This window comes from Ceratotherium simum, chromosome 8 (assembly GCF_057802395.1).
Source record: "Ceratotherium simum simum isolate JZ-2026a chromosome 8, ASM5780239v1, whole genome shotgun sequence".
In the NCBI taxonomy this organism is placed as follows: domain Eukaryota; kingdom Metazoa; phylum Chordata; class Mammalia; order Perissodactyla; family Rhinocerotidae; genus Ceratotherium; species Ceratotherium simum.
Window position 1 is genome coordinate 82,805,132 of NC_141907.1, and position 18,344 is coordinate 82,823,475.

General features: G+C 35.3%; 1 protein-coding gene across 5 annotated transcripts in view; it reads right to left on the minus strand.

Annotated features, from left to right (window-relative positions):
* DNAJB14 (DnaJ heat shock protein family (Hsp40) member B14) overlaps window positions 1-18,344 on the minus strand; it is a 48,451-nt gene that overhangs the window by 20,528 nt on the left and 9,579 nt on the right. For 4 of the 5 annotated variants that reach the window (XR_015552965.1, XR_015552966.1, XM_087434635.1 and 1 more), the window contains exons 2-3: window positions 12,197-12,368; window positions 5,416-5,561 (exon numbers count right to left, since the gene is read on the minus strand). Coding sequence is in view for 3 of the 5 variants with exons in the window: in XM_087434635.1 (XP_087290761.1) it covers window positions 5,416-5,561; window positions 12,197-12,368 (318 nt within the window). In the remaining 2 variants the exon portion in view is untranslated. The remainder of the gene's footprint in view (window positions 1-5,415; window positions 5,562-12,196; window positions 12,369-18,344) is intronic. The other variant, XM_087434637.1, reaches the window with a different exon arrangement.

Below are 18,344 nucleotides of genomic sequence, written 5' to 3' on the forward strand. Positions count from 1 at the left end.
TACTCATATTTTTGCCTACTATGTTCTTTCTTCCTTCTTCATATTTCAAGATTCCTTCTTTTACTGTTTCCTTTTTTTTAGAGAACTTCCTTTAGCTATTCTATTAGAGTATGTCTGCTATTAGGGTATGTCTCTCTTATTTTTCCTTCATCTGAAAATCTCTTGACTTCTCCACTACTCTTGCAGGATATTTTTTCTGGGTATACAATTCTGAGTTGACAGTTTCTTTTCTTTCAGTACTTGAAAAATGTGCCATTTCCTCCTGGCCTGCATGGTTTCTGATGTGAAATTCACTGTCATTTGAATTATTTTTCCCCTATAGGTAAGGTGTCATTTTTCTTTTGCTGCTTTTAAGATTTTTTCATCATCTTTAGTTTTCAGAAGTTTGACTATGATGTGTCTTGGTGTGGATTTTTTGGGTTTATCTGTTTGGGGTTTATTCAACTTTTCGAATTATATAAGCTTATATCTTTTGCCAAGTATGGAAAGTTTTCAACCTCTACGTTTTTTGAGCACTTTTCCAGCTCTGCTGTCTTCCACCCGTCCTTCCGGGACCCCAACAGTATGACTGTGAAACCTTTTGTTACAGTCCCACTTGTCCCTGAGCCTATGTTCTTTCTTCTTTTTTCTCAGTCTATTTTCTCCATTGTTCAGATTGGATAATGTCTATTTTTCTTTTCTCCAGTTCACTGATTTTTTCCTCTGTCTTTCATTCTGCTCTTTATTCCATTCATTGCTAGTTTTTATTTCAGTTTTTGTATTTTTAACTTGTAAAATTTCCCTTTGACTCTTTATACCTTTTGTTTATTTGCTCAGACTTTCTATTTCTTTGCTAAGACTCTTATTTTTCTAAATTTGTTTCAAACATTTTTTTGTAATTGCTCATTGAAGCATTTTTATGATGGATGCTTTAAAATCTTTGTTAGGCAATTCTAACTTCTCTATGATTTCCATGTTGGTATCTAGTGATTGACTTTTTAAATTCAGTTTGAGGTTTTCCTGGTTATTATTATGACAAGTGATTTTCAACTGAAATGTAGTCATTTGAGGTATTATCTTATGAGACTCTGAACCTTATCTAAAGCTTCTGTTTTAACTGTCCTCCTCTGACACTACTCTCGTACAGGAAGAGGGGATACCACCTTGTTACTCCCAGGTGGGAAAAAAAGTCCAGGTTTCCCCCTTGGCTTCTGATGAAATCTGAAAGGAGAGGCACCTCATTACTGCTGGGCAGGGATGGGATTTCCAGCCCCTCATCAAGCCTCCACTGATATTTCCTTGGCTGGAAAGAATAGGGGTGCCTCATTACTGCTCCCCAGGTGTCTTCACTGACACCACAAGGATATGGCTTTGTTTACCTCCAGATGGTGGTGAAAGTCCTGACTCTCCATGGGGTCATTTATGACACTACTCTACGGGGAAGAGGAAGGGACACCTTGTTATTGCCAGGTAGGAGTGGAAGGACCAGGTCCCTACTCAGTCTTCTGTGTTACCACCCCACTTGGAGGGTTAGGGCACCTCCTTACAGCCCGGAGCAGGTGGCAGTCTAGGTTCTCTTCTTAGCCTTTGCTGGTGTGGGTGTGGGTGAAGTCACAGTTTTTTCTGTGGTACTTGGCTGTAGTAGAATGGCTATTGCTTAAAAGTTTTCTGTCTTGCTAGGTTGCCCGTTTCCTGGTCATTTGGCTAGAGAGCAGGCTTTGCTTGGAGATTGTTTGTCTGTGCTCACTGGTGTTTCAGAGTTGTCTGCTTCTCTAGCACCCAGTATGAGATATAAAAGGCAAAATGAAAACCCAAGCAACTCACGGCCATCTTGTTGTTCCCAAGGTCCCTAGCTGGTCTAACTTCTCTCTACATTTCAGAGTTTCTTATGTTCGTTTTGTTTTATATATAATATTCAGTTGTACTCAGTGTGAGGAATAGGGATAAGTACATCTTTTCCATCTTCCCAAAAGTGGAAGTCCTCATTCATTTTTAAATCACTTGCCTCATTCTCATACCCAAGCTTCTGCCAATCTTCTCCCTTCTCTAATCACAGAAATCATTCTCATCTCGAGAAAACTCTTAATTCTCACGTATTATGTGGAGTCTTCTCCAGTTACTTTGATCATAATGCTACTTTATCTTTCTGATTTTTCTTCAGACATCTTCATTCCACGTTTTGGTATTTAATTATATTCAGTCTTCTGGGAGATCCCGGGTAAATCAGTTGATCTCTCTGAGCCTCAATTTTCTTATTTGTAAAAAGAGGTTGACATGAGTCCCCTGACTATTTCACAAGATTTTTAATAAGGATTAAATTTTTAAAAATGGTAATAGAAAACTATAAAATGCTTGTCAAATGTTAGGTATTACTATTATTCTAAATGTTCTGTGTGAGACTTGCTTTCCCCTTATAAATTACAAATTCTTTGAGTAAGAAGATATTTCATATTCTCTTATTGTATTTCTCTATAAAAACTAGCCCAAAGGGTAGAACTGACTTTTTTGTTCTTACACATATACTCCAGATGTTAAGAATACTGAACTACCAGACCTGACACAGGCATCTGATCCATTATTATTTATCAAGCAAGCACATAAACAGCTAATCCATGCCCCTTGTTATTACATTCATGTATATGTCAACAGGCACAGGTACTATTCAAATAGTCTCTGAAATACCTGAGAGTCTTTAAAGATAATGCATGTTTTGAAGACACTGATGTCAAAGAGAAGGAAAGAGATCCATTTCATTAAAATATTTTTTAAAAGTATGTATAGGGGCCGGCCCCGTGGCGTAGCGGTTAAGTGTGTGCACTCCGCTGCTGGCAGCGGGGGTTCGGATCCCGGGCATGCACTGACGCACCACTTGTCAGGCCATGCTGTGGCAGCGTCCCACATAAAGTGGAGGGAGACTGGCATGGATGTTAGCTCAGGGCCAGTCTTCCTCAGCAAAAAGAGGAAGATTGGCATGGATGTTAGCTCAGGGCTGATTTTCCCCACAAAAAAAAAAAAAAAGTATGTTTATATATACTATGCAAGTCCCTCTCTAGATGTAAATAAAATATTCCCTGCTTTGAGAAACTTACAATCCTACCTGTAAAGAACAAACAGCCACATGAACTTACGAGTTCATTTAGTCTACCCTCCTTGATAACAACCTTTTATTTTTAAAGCTTTACAAAACACAGACACAAAAATATCTCTTCTATCTAATTTAATTCCCTAAACCAATTACCTCCTCTTTTTCTATTCTTGGGGGAAATAAAAAGCAAGTGTTTTCCATCTTCTGTAAAAAGTGTTTTGGTAACTACAGAGCAATCAATCTATACTTACTTTTTATACAAAAGAAAAAGCTAGAGTTTTTGCTTAGAATAAACAGCTTGATGACCCAAAAACAGAAGTTAAGATCGACTGGTTAAAAATAAAATACGATGATTCAGGAGGTAACGAAAAGACCCTGTGTGCTGAATGAATGAAACTTGCCATGTCTGTATGATGACACGAGCTGTAATATTTTCTAATTAACTACCTTTGCTCACCAAGCATCTGTGGATTACAACCTGGGTTTTCTATGTAGTTTCCACTCAACGAAAAATGGGCTCATCAACCAATTCCCTATCCTGATCCTCTTTGGGATTAATAATTTGGCATTCTGATTTACCGATAACCTCCTGTGTATGGAATAACGTGAGCCTCTCCTCTAGAGATGAATCACCTCCCAGTACACTGATAAATATTAAGTTTCTAGTTTTGCAAAGCAGAGCATAAGACTCTGAAATGTATCACACCAAAGTACAATCACTTTGTAAAACCCCTTCTGAGTGTTGAGCTGGGGTGACACTTATGCTGCTCACCTCTTCAAAATGCAACACAGGCTGTAAAAATATTGGCAGATCCACTTACTGTTACTCCAAGACCAATAATGCTACCATGACTTCAATACAAGTAGGAGAAAGAAGCAGTTTAATGTTCTTAGCATTACTGAAGAATTAATACTGAAAATCACCTAGCAGATCACAAATATGCAAACAACTCACTGCCAAAATGTTTTTAAACGTTTTAAAAACACCAACAATTTTAAATTAAGTTATTTTAAATTCATAATGTGAAAAAAAATTTTTAACTTTTAGGGGAGTATGTGCTCAAGTTAGCATTTTTGAGTGAAGAAACTTTTCCTGTACTTTCAACACACCACTTTTAATTTAGGGAAACAAATGGAGAAGGCCCTCACTGTATAGCGAGACTTTCCCTTCACCAGCACCACTTTGGCGGTGCTTTTACTGGACTATATTAACAATCCCCAAATGTATTTTGCTTGGCAACTTCCTTCAGAAATAAAACTGTTTTGGAAACAATTTTAACAGTATTTTTATGAAAGATCAATTGAGTCGTCTATCTTTTAGGAACATTTTAAAAATGAGTATCTCCTTCTCATTATTCCAAGACTCCAGCATTTCACTGTAAACATTATACACTGGCTTTAGGAATGCCAAATTCACAAGAACAAACAATCACAAATTTAAGCATTTTCCTATGAATTGAAAGTTAACTATTATGAACAAATTGTTAACAAATATGAAATTACAAAACCAGCTCTCTGACATTTATTCACTAAAGTGGCAAAAAACTGAAATAATATTGACAAAAAAAATGAAGAAAAATGAATACGAGGCAAGAAGAAACTAATTCTTAAAAAGAAAAAAATTACATTAGTTGGAACTACATATAAAAAATGCAAAAATTGGCCAGAGTTAAAACCAATCTAAGAACATAGGACAGATAGTGACTCCAAGTAATTTCCCAATTCCAGACATTCTCTAATATCTCAAAAGCTATATTTTGCTTTTAGTTTCCTTTGAACCATATGGTAATATGCTAGAAGCTCATGCATAATCATCACATTACTTGTGCAAACTAGAAAGCACGCATGGGTATCTAGAAAAGTTACTTAGGACTTTGCCAAAACTGGCATGCTGCTTTTGTGAAGCCAAACTGCATTTGTTTTGCTCTTGGTATAACAAGTTAATAGTGAAGTTTTAAAGGATTTTGAGGACTCTTGCTTATGCTGGCTTCTAAATGCACCAGTTTAAAGGCAGAATTTAAAATTCTGAAACATTGTAAAGTGGATCTGAAAAACAGCTTAGTAGGGGCTGGGCTGGTGGCGGCATAGTGGTTAAGTTCGCGTGCTCAGCTTTGGCGGCCCCGGGGTCGCAAGTTCGGATCCCGGGTATGGACCTACGCACCGCTTATCAAGCCATGCTGTGGCAGTGTCCCATATAAAGTAGAGGAAGATGGGCACGGATGTTAGCCCAGGGCCAATCTTCCTCAGCAAAAAGAGGAGAATTGGCAATGGATGTTAGCTCAGGGCTAATCTTCCTCACACACACACACAAAAAATAGCTTAGTAAAATTGCTTTAAAAGGTTTACTTTACTTTTAAAAGCATCTGTTGCTCCAGGTGCATGGTTTTTGTCTGGATGAAACTTCAAAGCAAGCTTTCTATAAGCTTTTTTCAAATCTTCATCACCAGCATCTTTGGTAACTCCAAGTACTTCATAGTAATTTTTACATTTGTTTATGCTGTGAACAAGACAGTGTGTTATAATGTAAATTTCAAGGAAGAACTTCACATAATATATCTAACTTTTTATTTATTAGAATAGTATAAAGGACTGTCTGTGGATTGTTTTCTCAATATCAAATGATAGCTTATCCTGTTAAGGGTTATTGCTTCATTCTTTTTTTTGACCACAGACCATTCCTCTAACCTCTTTCCAGTCTAAGGAGAGCTGGCCATGAGAATGTCCTTGGTGCAATTTATCACAACTACACAGAAGAAAAGCAAAGCCCATAATAACTGTGGATGAAGGACACGGCACACACTCTAACTAAAATGAGAGGATAAGAACAATTTTATAGTACTCTTAAGTGCATAAAGAAATTCCAAAACTCTTTGCAAGTATGTCACAGCTAAGGATTAATACGCATTGCATTCCAAGAGTTTTGTTGTTGCATAATGTAGACCTACCCAAATATCAAAGCAACAGTTTAGTGCATGTACAACAATTATAGTATCTGATGGTCAATGTCAAGGCAAGTTAATTCAGCTTGGCTAGGCTAAAGAGAATTCATCTGTATCACTCTCTGAAAAAGACAAAATCTCACAATAAAATATACCATGGGACTTAAAAATGTTTGTTACATAAGAATTATGATGAGCATACTCTTAAAGATTACTTACATAGTTTATAACCCTAAAGATGTAATAGATTTAAGCTTGCAGTCTTTAAAGTATATTAGGAAAAGAAATACTCTGAATGGAGCAGAGAACATTAACACTTTTGGATGTTAACATTCTCCCACAAACTAAGAATTTTCCTTCACTAAAATCCAGACATTTTAGACATTTTTTTGGAGTACTTTATGACTTTAGATGTGTCCCGTGTGTGAATGGCTTGGTGATAGAGGCAGTTACAGGTAAAAGGATCTGAGGCATAATTGTTCACTGGCAACTAAAGAATTGCAAAGACTGACTCAAAGTTTTCAAAGAAAAGAGACGAGGTTGATCTTTTTTTTTTTTTTTTTTTTTTTACTACTGAAGCCATTAACTATCATAGTGCTGGTACATGATAGGTTCTCAGTAAATATTTCTGGAATACATGAGCTTTAGCTCTCCTCTTATAATGAAAGCATTTATCATTTGTTATATGAACAAGGGAAAAAGAAAGAAGCTGCTATGTAAGATTACAGAAATTTTCTTATAATAGCATCAACAAAAACCTTTTATGCAGTCTTCTTTATAGTAATAATAATAAAAATTGGATTTTTCTACTTTAGATACTTAAATATTAACACAAGTCAATTTTATTTCATAATGAAACCTGACATTTCTTGTATTTAGTCAATAATATTTATCGAGCACCAATTATGTCCCAGATAGTGCTCTGGGCACCTGAGATATATTAGTGAACAAAACAGAGAAAGATCTTGCCTTTGTAGAGACCCACTCTCCTAAATACGTTTAGAAACTATGTGATAGAAAACAAGGGTGGGGGGGACATTTATGCTACACCTACTGTGTGTCAGGCTCAGGTCCACAATCCCATATCCATGTTCCAATATCCATAAAGCTCTGAAAAATGAAAGTTATTCTATAAGCAGTTTGACTGCAAAAACCTGACTTGAACTCTTTCAGAGGCAAAATTTGACCCAAATGGATGTAAAGCTGCTACACAGTCTTCACTTATTCCACTTAAGTGTTAATATTTGCACGTTTTGCTGCAGAAATGTTACTATTAGGTTACAGGTGCTTACCAGATCCTCCTAAGATGTTATATAATGTATAATACATGCTCCTTATTACCTTTCTAACCATATGAAGAATTCTGAATTCTAAACTACATCTAGGCCACAACGATTTCACACAGAGAATTGTAGAATCTTATTATGCTGATTATTTTACACAAATTATCTCATTTACTCCTCATTAGGTAGATATTTTTCCTACCTAACCAATGAGGAAATCAAGGCTTTGAGTGGTTAACTGCCATAAGTCATAAACAAAGTAACAGATGGGAACTGAGATTTACTTCTTCAACAAAAATTTACTGAACATCTACTTTCTGCTTAGACCCTGTTTCAGAGGCTACAGCGGTGAATAACAGTAAAAAAATCCCTGCTCACATGAAATTTACAATTGGGAGAAGGACAAGCAATGAACAAATATACAAGTAAAATTTAAAGTACTTCATATGGTGATAAATATTTAGAGAAAAATAAAGTGGCAAAGGGGAATAGGGAATGGAAGGAAAGGCCTGCTATTTTAAACAGAGTGATTAGGAAAGACCTAACAAGTAAGGATTCAAACTTCAGTTTGTCTGACTTGAAAATCCTGCTGTCTCAGAACCAGAATAAAGAAGAAAAGGAGCCCCTTCAGACTCCAGAGTAACCATCCTCTTCCTCTCTATTTGCTTTTCCAATCAGTGTTTAGACTCTCTTCCCTTCTAGATATTTTCAGATGTTGGTTTTGGTGCCTACTCTGCCTCCCTTCTTGCTTACTTCGTTTCTACAGCTTCCTCTGACCTCAGCTTAGCTCTTCCTTTTCTCCAGAATGCAAATTCCTCAAGACTAGGTTTGGTGGCCCTCTTATATCTTCCCACAGTCCTCTGAATTTAGCCCTATCCCAGCAATTACCACAATGTACTGTAGCTACCTGTTTACTTGTCTGACTACTTTTCTAGACTCTTCTAGCCTATAGGCCCCCTGAAGGCAGGACTGTGACTTGCTTGTCACCATATATGAAGAAAGAATGGATGGATGACTTGGTTCAGTTTAAGGGTGGAAATGGTGAGGATCTAAGAGTCATTTTCGGACCAAAGATAAGTGCTGTAATGAAAATGTAGTTGGCACCAAAAATCAATTTGGAATAGAGGAGAATAGACTACGGGACAAGAAAGAGAGCTAAGAATATGACAGACACTATCTGAATGCAGAAAGAAAAAGGCAGTGATTTAAAAAAACACTGAACAGTCCTAAAGTCATTACTATTTGGTTTGAAGGCATAAGACGTTTAATTATATACTAGACGAATCCTCTAAAATTGTTTTGTTGATATTTCCTGAGTACAAAAGGCTAGGCAATAGAAAAAGGCAGCCCAGGAGAGGGTGCCGGAAAGTGTAGGGAAATTAGGTTGGAATTCACAATCCACAGAGATGGGTCATAAAGCTAAGAATCGCCATAAAGAGAAAAAAATGTAGGAACAACAATTATTTCACTAATTCTTAGCTCTATCTAGCTCTACCATATCTTCTCTGCACTGAATTTTTCATCATACATTAGAGGAGAAATTCTGAGAAGCCAGCAGAGAGGTATAAAGTCGACATCACCAATGGACAGGCTAAAAACTACATATTTCAAGTAATGCTCCAAATGTACTCATTTACCTAATTTTTCACACCTGAATGAGAAATTACCATTTATATATTTATGTTAATTCATATTTTTGTTCATCATGTTCCTTTTCACCAGCTAAATGCATTTGTCACACTTTTTACAGTTCACTCCTTACTGAAAGATTCAAACGTTCTTCTCCATCCTCACCAAAAAATTTTAAAAAAAAGAAAGAAAGAAAAAAGAAAATAATTAAAGAGAGGTAACCCAGTACCCACCCTGGAAGAAAATATTGTGCAGCAGGGCCAGGAAGACCTGTCAGGGAGCCCAAGAGGGGAGCAGCGCGTCTGGCTGAGCCTTTACGTCTTCCTTTATGTGCAAGAGAGCACCGTGGGCATGGGAGGAAGGGCCTCTTTCAATTCTTTTTTTCATGTTAGAGCTGATTATTTAAATAGACTCTAAATTTAATTGTTGTTTGGGGAAAAACTTGTTTATTCCTGAGACAAGGGATTATTTTATCAGTTTAGCAAAATGATTTATTTTCCTTTCATTTAAAGAACTACAGCTTAAATCAAATCCTAATCAAATCCTTATAATTCAAATGACTTAGCAGTTGTACAGAAGTGTCCTAATTGATAAATATAATGATGGTCCAGTTAATGATTTCACACTGATCTTGTAAATTAAAAAAAAAAAAAAATGGCCTTTGTTCAATGAGATATTAAAAACCTCTTCAAATTAGATCCATGACATCTTTTTCTCAATTTTTTAATATATTTTGACTAAAAAACAACAGTGCTTAGTTTCACAGAATATTAGTTTTACAAAGTTACACACTTTCTTGAGTCTTCCTGTAAGCTAGCTCTTACTTATGCAATGGATGCAGTATTATTGCATGGCTTCTCCCATTGAGCCAAATTGTCACTGAGCAACTTGTTTGCATAATCATGCTAACCAACAAGATAACATGGCTTTCTTCAGAAAAATCCCCTGTGTATAAGTAAAACAAAAAACAAAAACATACAGCATGTAAGTGTTTGCTCGCAATCTGTTACCTCACTAAAAAGCAACACTTATCAAGACTAATATAACGAATAAGTGTTACATGACTCAGCTAAGCAACTTTTATATAAGGTACCAATTCAAGTATTTTGAATAACTTAGGGATTCTATTAAAGAATGTTCCAATCATATTTAGTCCCCAAAGGAAAAAAAGACTACATTTAATAAAAAAGGTATAATAAAATTATTGGCCAGAGAAACAATCTCTAATACAGGTATACTGCTAGGCTAATACTTGTACTTGATAAGAACTCAGAGTCTCAGACTCGGCTGGGACCTCAAGGCTAACCAGCACCCTTCCATTCCCTCTGCCTTTCCCCTCTGCAAACAGTCCATACTCGCACCACTCTCCTCAAGCTTTCCATCTCATCTCTTGTCTTCTCTCAGAGGATAAACTCATCTCTAATTTCACAGAGAATACAGAAGCCGACAGAAACGCCCTCAATGTTTTATGTTTCCATCTGTCCATTCTGCCCACATACAAAGTGCATCTGCAGCCACCATCACCTTCCATTCTCGAGACGTCCCCCCGCCTACACACTAAAACAAAGCGCCAAGTGAAGTACTGCTCTTCCTTCTTGACTTCTATCACACCTCAAGCTACTCCTCTTCTCCTTTTCAAGGCTAGGGTAGAGGACATAAAGGAAAAAGATTTTTAAAATAAAGAAAAAATAACAACAGATTTAGGAGATACTTATTCTCCATAACTTGTAACTATATTTTTTTGGTGATATTTTCAAATATATAGGTGATTCTATAGTCTTTCTAAAGAAAAAAAAAATCACAAAATGATTCTAAATAAAACTCACATCTGATACAACTAACTTTATTTAGGTCTTTCATTGAGAACATGTTCTCCCAATAAAAAGTAATTTCTACAAGAAAATACAATTTGTTTTCAGATAGACGTGGTTTCCTGGAACGCATCTCAGCACACTGTTTAATTAAAGCTTTTTCTTCAAGAAATTCAAAAGCAAGTCTCTCATTTATTCATTTATCTCACTTATTCAGCCACCTCTGACACACTACTACAGTTATAAAAGTGGTTAGCAACATTATTTATATTTTCACAGTGCTTCACTACCATTCATGCTAATCAAATACCCTTTACCATGGCTTTAGCAAGACTAGGCAGTCTTTTTTTTTTATTATTGTGGTCACACTCAGATAAAATATTACAATCAAGCCTTAGTACGTAAATACGTAGGAAAAAAAGCAAAATATAAATACAATGACATTTGATTTAAAATGGCTTCAATTCCAAATTATAGTAAAAAAATTGAACTAAAAAGCAAGAATGGAGAAAAAAGGGTGAGAAAAGAAAGGAAATAAGATTAAAAGAGAAATAGGTATGAAAGGGCAAAAGAGAAAGACAATCTAACTAGTTTTACTGACTTTTCACTTGAGCTGCAGTTCACTGCACGATAATGCACTCTCCTCGTGAATTACCCGGTTAATCACTGTGTAGAGCCCTTCATTCTCACACTTTAGTCTCCCTAGAGAGCAACATCAGCATAACACCAATACAGCTTCCTTAAGCTGCAGCAGGAAACAAAACAGTATTTTCTCTAGTGTTTCATACTCAGAGGTTCATTTTATTTCCAGAAAATCTTTTCTTAATTATAAAATTAGTAAAGTCAGATTCTCAAAACCCAGTTCATAATTTTTCAACTCTACCTAATTTTTCTGCTTTAAGTAGAAGTGTATCATGAGGTAAAACTAAAACACTGAGATACAATAATCAGAGTAAGAAAAATATTAAAAGGAGAGGACAGTATGGTGTTTGCATATATATAAAGATAGCTAGCCTTAAAGAAAGAATATAAATACAAAAACAAATCCTTCATTAATATAAGTGGTATTATATATCTTTATATATAATTGAAAATGCTGTTACTATTGTCCTCAATTTTCCTCTCATGAAATTCTCCTGCTTTCATGTATATATAAGACAAAACAATTCTTTATCCTCTTTCAATATTATCTAAACACTGTACTGTGTCAAAAAATTGAAGTAATTTTCCTCAAAGAAAAAATTATCTGGAAGTAGCTTTGTGGCTTATAATTCCTTTAAAAGATGGAAACGACTATAGAGTTGGTACTTTACAGACGGATTTTATAAAGAACATAAAGCATAAGACCCCCAGAGTTCAGTTCCTCCATGTCTGTTCTTCTACTGAATTATAATTCAAACACCTTTTTTAGGTGCTATAACATTAAAGATTACCTGCGCATCAGCTGAGATAAAGCATATTTGCTCCTACCTGAGAACTCCATCTACTTGGTCTTTGGTGTAGCCCTTTCCACCTTCACCACCGCCAGATGGGCTGTCCTTCGTGCAGTGAGGCCTGCTCTGATCTCCACTACCTGAGGGTTTTCGGCAATGAGGGCTATTTCCAGCAGTGCTTCCATTTTTCATAATTATTTCCAATAATGCTGTAGAAAAACACAGATAGCATACTATGCTTGTTTACATCAAGGTACACACACATGATCTTGAGAAGAAAGTCATAAAGCTGACAAATTAAGAATCGTGTACTCCAAAAAGACTCACCATAAGGTCTTTTTAAACAAACATTCCCTTATGCACTTAACTATTTAGACATTTAATTACCATTTAGAACTAGAATATTAAGAAATTTAAAGCTAATAACTCAAAATTACTATGATTTAATTACTTATGACATTTTTATTTGTCATATCATGGTGAAAAACTGCAGAATACCAAAGAAAAAGAGATAATCTTTAAAGTAGCCAATGAGATTATCTACAAAGAAACAGAAATTAGACTTCCTATTTATTAACAGCAACAATGGCAGCCTAAAAAACAATATCTTCAAAATGCTCAGGGAGAATAACTGTCAACTTGAGTCCTGCACTAATTTTCTAGAAAACGCACAAGAGTAAAAACATTTTCAAACAAACAAAAACTGAGAAAATTTACCAGTAAGATTTCACTAGAGGATACTGTAATATATATATTTTGGGCAGAAGGAAAATGCTTCCAGACAGGCTGAGATGTAGAAGGGAATGATGAGCAAACACTGTGGTAAATGTGTGAGTAAATCTAAACACTGAGTCTATAAAACAACAATAGTTATGTCTAGGATTTGCTTTAAAATACTGGAGGGGCATAAAAAAGGGGGTAGAGAGAATATATGAAATAAAATTGGCCATATATATTCATAATGGTTAAGAAAGGAGGGTGTGGGGATTGATTATCCTATTCTCTCTCCTTTTGTGTATGCCTGAAACTCCCCATAAGTTAAAATTAAACATTAAAAAAAAAATCAACAGAACTAAAAAGAAAAAATAGAGAAATCCACCATGATGGTAGATTTTAGCACATTTCAGTCAATAACTGACACTGAGTAGATTAAAAAAATCACTAAGGATACAAATGATATAAACCCCTAATTTATCAAGCTTGATCTAAGAGACATAACAACATTATATCCAACAACTGGTGAATATTCATTCTTTACAGGTACACAAGGAATGAAAATTGACTACATTATAGCTAGACCATAATGTTATCCTCCTCAAATCTCAAAGAATTAGTATCATATATACCACAATCTATGAGCACAATGCATTAAATGAGAAATCAATCACAAAAATGTAACTGGAAAGATCACAAATGCGCTGCAAAGAAAAAAAAATCTAGACAACTTATGTATCCAAGAAATAATCATAATAGAAATAAGAAAACAGAATTGAATAAAAATGAACATACTACATATCAGAACTTGTGGGTCAACAAATGGTGCTGGGACAACCGAATATCCGTATGCAAAATAACGAATGTGAACCCCTTCTTCACACCATACACAAAAATTAGCTCAAAATAGATCACACGCCAAAACATAAGAGCTAAAACTATAAAACTCTTAGAAAAGAATAGAAGAGTAAATCTTTGTGACCCTGATTTAGGCAAAACATTCTTAGATATGACAACAAAAGTATAAATATGACAACAAAAGTATAAGTAACAAAAGAAAAAAATAGAGAAACTGGACTTCATCAAAATTAAAAACTTTTGCCCTTCAAAGAATATCATCAATACGGTTAAAAGACAACCCACAAAATGGGAGAAAATATTTACAAAATCATATATCTGAAAGAGACATATATCCAGAATATATAAAGGACTCTTATAATTCACTAATAAAAGGATCAAAAACAATTAAAAAATCAGTAAAGGATCTAACAGACAGTCTCCAAAATAGACATACAAATGGCTAATAAGCACGTGAAAAGTGGTTCAACATCAATAGCCATTAGGCAAATGAAAATTAAAAGCACAATAAGATATCACTTCACACTCACTAGGATGACTATAATCAAAAAGATGAACAATAACAAGCATTGGCGCAGATGTGGAGAAACTGGAACCCTCATAAACTGCTGGTGAGAATGTAAAATGGTGTGGCCACTTTGAAAAATTGTCTGGTAGTTCTTTAAAAGATTAAACAGAGGCCAGCCCTATGGCATAGTGGTTGAGTTCCGTGCGTTCTGCTTCAGTGGCCCGGGTTCACAGGTTCGGATCCCGGGTGCAGACCTACACCACTCGTTGGCCATGCTGTGGCAGCGACCCACATACAAAATAGAGGAAGATCAGCACAGATGTTAGCTCAGGGCTAATCTTCCTCAAGCAAAAACAAAAAAAAAAGGGGGAAGACTGGTAACAGGTGTCACCTTAGGGCGAATCTTCCTGAGCAAAAAAAAGATTAAACACACAGTTAACCATTTGACTCAACAATCCTATCCCTGAGTATATATCCAAAAGAAATAAAGACACACATCTACACAAAAACTGGTTCACAAATGTTCAAACAGCTTGTTCATAACAGAAAAAAAGTGGAAACAATCCAAATGTCCATCAATATCAAATCCATCAATATATCCATCAATCCATCAAATATCCCCCAAGTGATGAATGGATAAATAAAATGTGATATGTGCATACAATGGAATATTATTTGACAATAAAAAGAAATGAAGTACTGATATATGCTATAACATGGATGAACCTTGAAAACATGCTAAGTGAAAAAAGCTAGTCACAAAAGACCACATATTGTATGATTCCATTTATATGAAATGTATAGAGTAGGCAAATCTAGACATAAAAACTAGATTAGTCATTGCCAAGGGCTAGTGAGGAGGGAAGAGTGGAATTGGGGAGAAATGAGGAGTGACTACTAATGAGTATGGGATTTCTTTTTGAGGTGAAGAAAATGTTCTAAAATTGATTACTGTAATGGTTGCAAAACTGTGAATATACTAAAACTCACTGAATGGTATACAATGAATGAATGGTATGATATGTGAACTACAGCTCAATAAAGCTGTTATATTTATATTTTTAAATCCCAGCAGTGCTGTTGGCAAATTTGCAAACATATAGATATTTATCATTTATATACATAAGAGAACTTCTTTCTACCATATCTTTTCCCTAGCTAGTGCATTCAGGAGGTCACCAAAGACTTAAGAAATTTAGTTTTTATAACAATCTACTTGTAGATGGTACCGAAAGGCTCTTAATTAGACAGCAATCTATTAGTTATTAACAAGAAATGTATAACATATTAAATAATCAATTTTTAACTACGGTTTAGTTCATATTTAATGCAATCACAAAGTTAACCTGGAGAGCAGAAGCCAGCATGGTCTAGGTTCTTGGTGTTAGTGGTTCACAACTTTTAAATATGAAAACTTTTGTGGGAATTCTGGGAAGAAGGCTGTGACACCAGCTTAAATTTTAAATCTCTGCAAATTCCCTCATAAAATCAGAGCAACTAGATAGCAAAATCAAAATCTCATGCACAAAATCCCAAAATGCAAGAAGGCGAGGATGAACCACCAATAGCTACAAGATCTATGTGGGCACAATAAGTAGTCCTCCCTTATCCATGGAAGAATACAATCCAAGACCCCCAGTGGATGCCTGAAACCCCAGATAGTACGGAACCCTGGATATACTACGTTTTTTCCTATACATACATACTGACGATAAAGTTTAATTTACAAATTAGGCACAGTAAGAGATTAACAACAATAACTAATAATAAAATAGAACAATTATAACAATATACTGTAATAAAAGTTACCATAGATCTTAACAACCTCAGTATATGATTTTTTTTCTTTCCTCATTAAGTTGAGAACTTTCACCATTTCACTTAAAAGCACTTTTTGGCTTCTCTTGGGCATATCCGAATTGCCAGCATCACTACTTTTGCACTTTGGGGCCATTATTAAGTAAAACAAAGGTAACTTGAACACAAGTACTGCAATACCGCTACAGTTGATCTGAAAACCAAGTCTGACGAAAGAGTGGGTAGTGGATCTACAGCGTAGATACACTGGACAAAGAGATAATTCACCTCCCAGGCAGGACGGAGTGGGACAGCAGGAGATTTCATCATGCTACTCAGAACAGCGTGCAATTTAAAACTTATGAATTGCTTATTTCTGGAATTTTCCATTTCATATTTTCAGACTGAAGTTGACCCCAAGTCACTGAAACCATGGAAAGTGAAACTGTGGATAAGGGAGCACTACTGAGAACTGTAGTATCATCTGTGTGGGAAGAAGTAGAGGATAACAGGGCCCTCGCCAGTCCACAGACCAAAAGAACTCCAAAATAACCAACAGGGACACTACATACATAGCACAGTAGGCAAAACTGAGAAAAGTGTGTAAAAAGTAATGAGTTTTGCTCACTAGAATAGCATGTGAGTAAAAGGGTCCACAATAAACTCTTAAGGGCATAGAACACTCCAGTCACAAACTCTCAAAACCAATCAGTCAAATCTCTCCTCCAGAACAAAGTTATACCAAGGAGAAACTGCTGGGAACAAGACTCAAACTGAAGAGGACAGAGGCAAGAGAAAAAAAGAAGTGAGAAACTCTAGATAAAGTGGGGAAGGAGAAAGGAGTGAGGAGATCTTATACAGCAAGGTGACATATTTTCAAACATTACACAAAAACTGGAGAAGGATCTCTGTATTTAGAAAGGCTAACTAACTTCACATAAAAATGAGTAAAAGAAAATGATAGAAGTGAAATCTGATACAATGTTATGAGAAAAAAAAGAGAATAGGAATAAAATAAATCTACGAAGACAACAAAAGCATACCACAAAGACTTGCCAACAAAACAGGTAACTATAACCTACTACTTCAAAACAAGCTGAAAAGACTTTAAGAAATTATACACAATACAAAAGAACAATATAAATTAGAATTAGAACTCTAGAAATTATCTATCCAGAGCTTAGGTGATAAAACTCAGGAAAGAATAAGAAATAAAAGAAAAAATCAATTCAAAAAAGAAGACTAAACTAGAAGAAACGAAGAGTTAATACACACAACAAATAATGTGTGAGTGAAAGAGAAGATAAAAAGGGGGAAAAATTTAAAAATTGAAAAAAATGAAAAAGACAAAAAATTAGAAAGAAAATGGCAAATACTGAAGATAGTTAAAGAAGATCCAACATACATACAATAAACAGTCTCCAAGAAGAAAAATAAAAGGAACAAAATCTGTATAATAATAATTGGAGAAAACTTTTCTGATATAAATACAAAAACATCTGAAACCATATAATCAAAGGGCAAACCACACACCTAAGAATACTGACCCAGAAAAACCAACACCAAGATATATTTTTGTAAAATTAACTGGGCATCTAGGCAAAAAGATCAAATGACTTATAAAGAAAAGAAAATTAGATTGTCATCAGACTTTGCTCATTAGTAGTACTTGCACAAAACAACAGAATAACATATTGAGATATCCAAAGGAAAACTTGAGCCAAGGCTTTAGTATCCACCAAACCAACTTCAAGCATTAAGACCAGAGATGAACTGTTTCCAACATTCCAATAGAAAGCATAGTTCCCACGAGCCCTTCTGAGAAATTGACTAGAGACCAAGCTTCAGGAATCCAAAAGAATTCGAGATACACTGACATAAGGACTAATGACATAAGGACTGATAAATGTATAGTGACCTATAGAGACAAGACCAAATGATGATTAAAAGAGAGAGCATATAGTATATAATGATAATATGTTCTGACACTGTAGATAGGTTCAAATATTTAAAAATTGGTAGGTGTCCTCTGTCTTTCCTTTTATTTGAAAAAAAATTTGTCTTCTCTTCCTTTCCCTTCTCTTCCTTTGGCAGCTGAGGCCTGAACCAAGGAAGCTTATGGAACAAAGGAGGCAATCATAGCCAAAAACATGGCTAAGCTTGATAGGGCCTACATTAATGGGGTCAAGGAGGCAACTCATTACATACAAGGGAAAATGAACAAACAAGTCAACTGAAGAAAACAGGAGTCATGTTTCTCACTGTCAGAGAATGGAATTACAATTATGAAAATGGAGAAGGCTAGAAT